Below are 4,123 nucleotides of genomic sequence, written 5' to 3'. Positions count from 1 at the left end.
GTCTTCACACCTTACTCAACATAAGGTAATTCATACTGGAGAGAAACCCTACAAATGTGAAGAGTGTGGAAAAGCCTTTAACTGGTCTTCACACCTTACTCAACATAAGGTAATTCATACTGGAGAGAAACCCTACAAATGTGAAGAGTGTGGTAAAGCCTTTAACCAGTCTTCACACCTTACTCAACATAAGTTAATTCATACTGGGGAGAAGCCCTGCAAATGTGAAGAGTGTGGCAAAGCTTTTAACCGGTCTTCAAACCTTACTCAACATAAGAGAATTCATACTGGAGAGAAACCCTACAAATGTGAAGAGTGTGGAAAAGCCTTTAACTGGTCTTCATATCTTACTAAACATAAGAGAATTCATACTAGACAGAAGGCCTACAAATGTGATGAATATTGCAAAGCCTTTAACTGGTCCTCAGCTCTTACTACCCTTATTCAACATAAGATAATTCATACTGGAGAGAAACCCTACAAGTGTGAAGAGTGTGGCAAAGCCTTTAACTGGTCTTCATACCTTATTAGACATAAGTTAATTCATACTGGGGAGACGCCCTACAAATGTGAAGAATGTGGCAAACCTTTTAATCGTTTCTCATACCTTACCATACATAAGATAATTCATGCTGGAGAGAACCCCAACAAATGTGAAGAATGTGGCAAAGCTTGTAACCATTCCTCAAACCTTACGAAACATAATTCATAATGGAGAAAAACCCTACAAATGTGAAGAATGTGTCAAGGCTTTTAACTGTTCCTCAGTCCTTACTAAACATAAAGGAATTCATAATAGAGAAGCCCTACAAATGTGAAGAACATGGCCTGGCTTTTAACAAATCTTCAACATTCACTAAGCACAAAATAATTCATGCTGGAGAGAAATCCTTGAAATGTGATGAATGTGGCATAGCCTCTACCCAGTTCTCATTTCCTACTAAACATGAGAACTCATGTGGAAGATAAAGCCTACGAATGTGAAGAATGTGACAAAGCCTTTAAAAGTTCTCAACTCTTACTACACATAATTTATACTGGACAGAAATCCTAAAGTGTGAAGAATGTCACAAAGCCCTTAACAAGTCCTCAATTCTTAACAGATATAAGATGTTTCATACTGGAGCGAAACTACAATCCTGAATGATGTCACAGTGCTTTTCACAACACCTCAAACTTTTCTAAACATAAAACGAAAAAAAATTATACTAGTGCAAAACTCTAGAAATATAAAGAATGTGAAAAAACTTTTAAATGGTTTTCATACTTGATTGCAGATAAAATAATTTATACTGGAGAAAACTCCAAGTGTGAAGAATATAACCTTTAACCAGTGTTCATAGCTTATTGTACAGGAAAGCATTTATAGTTGAGAAATGGTGTACAAATATAAAGAATGTGGAAAAGTCATTAATATGTGCTCACATATTACACAACATCAGAGAGTTCATACTTAATAAAAGAATTATAAATACAATTACTTTCAAATGATCTGTCAGAAATAAAAGGCTTTAAAGTGAAGAAGAGTTTATTCTGAAGACAAACATTACAAATGTAAAGGGGGTTGTAGTGCTTTTACTTGTATCATTTTACTGTACACATTTTGTACTGGAGAATAACCCTGAAGCAGTTGCTAAAATTTTGTTCAGCATTAGGAAATTTATATTGGAGAAGAATTCAGCAAATGTAATGAATTTGGAAAAACATTTTTTCCATAACTATAGCTTAGAAAATGCCAGAGCTCATACTAAAATATACTTTTGCAGATGCAATAAATACAAAGAAATATTTAATTCAAATTGAGTTTATATAATTAACAAGAGAATTAACAGTAGAAATAGCTAAGGCACTGACACTTCAGACATTGCACTAAATCAGACTGCTGTGTATAGAAAATCCAAAACTACAGTTGGTAAGTAAATTAATTTTACATAACTTTAATGAGTAGACATTTCTTTTTGAAAAGTTCATAACTTCATTCAAGTATACTTTTTGATAAATCATAAACTTTTTTTTTTTTTTTTTTTTGAGACGGGTCTTGCTCTAGTCCCCCAGGCTGGAGTGCAGTTGGCCACGATCTTCAGCTCCACTGCAAGCTCTGTCTCCCAGGTTTACGCCATTCTCCTGCCTCAGCCTTCCCAAGTAGCTGGGACTACAGCGCGCCGCCAAGCTCACGCACGCTAGTTTTATTGTTATTTTTTAGTAGAGACGGGTTTTCCACACGCGGTTAGCCAGGATGGTCTCGATCTCCTGACCTCGTGTCCGCCCGTCTCGGCCTGCCCAAGTGCTGGGATTATAGGCTTGAGCCACCGCCGGCCGGCCCCATAAAAACGCTTTTTAAAGTAAATATGACGTCAAAGTCAACGTCTCAAATTACTTCATGCTAGGTCTTCTCTATGGGCTACTTCACCTGTGGAAGCATGTGGATTTAACTATTGCTACATCAGGATACGAGAGATACTTTATTAGGTGGGGAATTCTTATATGACTCTTTCTATAAAGACGTAAGGCATTTGAAATGTAGATGCCTAGGAATCTAAGTGAAGAGGCTGCTTTGTGGTTAACTTAGCTGAGTATGATGTGTTGTTCAGAGTAATATTCTTTCAAGTTATAGAGAAAAAACATTTTTAATTTTAGCTTAAATGTAAGTTAAAATCTACTAAAACGCTACCCATATAATGTACTGATTGTCTTTTTTAATAAAGTGGAGTGCATTTAAAAAATTTTTAGATTATGTGCTGACTTATTTATAAATTAAATATTTTCTTTTACACATAAGACTATTGGGGCACAGTTGGCCTCATGCCTGTATCCAACACTTGGGAGGCTGAGGCAGGCGCGATCACTTGAGGCCAGGCAGTGTGGCCACCTGGCCAACATGCTGAAACCCTGTCTGTCTTCCAAATACAAAAATTAGTCAGTTCATTGGTGGTGGGGTCTTGCTGCCCGCTATATGGAGATTGAGCAAGGAATCACTTGAACCGGGAGGCGAGATTGCGCAGAGAGCCCAAGATCACGCATTTGCCTCCAGCCTGGGAACAGAGCCAGACCCCATCTCAAAAAAAAAAAAAAAAAAAGACTTGTGCATTCAATGGAGCATTATTATAATCACACTAACTTTAAACAATACCCCCCTTACTGAAGGGTGTAGGTAAATATGGTAACAATCTCTTATTTTGGCAACATACTGGAATAACACCTCTAGTAATCTCTTCTGCCAATGGCTTCCAAATTGCATAAGAAATATTTTTCCATTAGGCTTACATTTTATCCTTTTTTTCTTAATTTATTCTTTTTCATTTGTGGTTTACACAGTATGTGTATATAATTTATGCCAGTATACTGCCATTTTTAGTACAAGGTACATCATATTAATTAATTTCATCAGGATAAAGAGGCATCCATCACCTCTTAGCATTTATCCTTTTTATTACAAACGTTTGATTAGTAAACAATAACAAAAATACTATTAGTTATTTTAAAATTATAAAGTACTTTATTTAAAATTTACAGGTTGTTCTTGACTACAGGGTTCCATTTTCATGGTCATAATAAGGTTTTATAGAAGTTAAATAAATTGATACCTCTAAGTCCTTGAATAAATTTAAAGAATGTTGCTACTTATTTGTCTTTGAACATGTTTTCTCTCTGCCGCAAACACAACAGGCCTTTTTTAAAAGTTTTTTTTTCCATTTACATAGAGTTAAATACATACATATATTACTCTAAAGAAACCTTAGTTTGCTCAGAAATTATGAGTAAGTGTGTGTATGACTGAGTTTCGCTACCCATTTTCATACAGGAGAGCAATATTGGAACAAAATAATTCTTTTACTAAGGCGACTATTAGAAAACTAAAACTGAACATGTTGAAGCAAATCTATCTCTGTGCATTGTGTGAATTCATGCTGTAAATGTTAGGGTTTATGGGTTCAGATCTCCCTATGCACATTCTCTGTTTTCTCTCTGTCTCGGTACTCAATATAGACCCGTAATTTCTCGTTTTTGTATTTTGAAGTACTTATTAATGTGAGTCTGGTCAGCGGATTTTTACGAATCGATTGGCTTAGAAATTTAAGGCGTACACATCAAAATGATTTTTAAGATGTCATTTAAAAATTAT

The 4,123-nt window shown here is 35.4% G+C and overlaps 1 protein-coding gene across 1 annotated transcript in view; it reads left to right on the top strand.

Annotated features, from left to right (window-relative positions):
• Nucleotides 1-1,159, top strand: part of LOC108517453 (zinc finger protein 257-like) — a 7,255-nt gene extending 6,096 nt beyond the window's left edge. The window contains 4 exon segments of the mRNA XM_017855390.1: nucleotides 1-702; nucleotides 704-796; nucleotides 798-947; nucleotides 949-1,159. The exon segment at nucleotides 1-702 is cut by the window's left edge and continues 5 nt beyond it. Of these exon segments, the coding sequence (XP_017710879.1) occupies nucleotides 1-702; nucleotides 704-796; nucleotides 798-947; nucleotides 949-1,054 (1,051 nt within the window). The 3' untranslated portion in view covers nucleotides 1,055-1,159.
• Nucleotides 1,160-4,123: the final 2,964 nt, after the last annotated feature.

Source organism: Rhinopithecus bieti, unplaced genomic scaffold (assembly GCF_001698545.2).
Source record: "Rhinopithecus bieti isolate Rb0 unplaced genomic scaffold, ASM169854v2 scaffold_41721, whole genome shotgun sequence".
NCBI classification, from domain to species: Eukaryota; Metazoa; Chordata; class Mammalia; order Primates; family Cercopithecidae; genus Rhinopithecus; species Rhinopithecus bieti.
The sequence above is the reverse complement of the archived record's forward strand: the minus strand, read 5'-3'. Positions and strand labels throughout refer to the sequence as shown.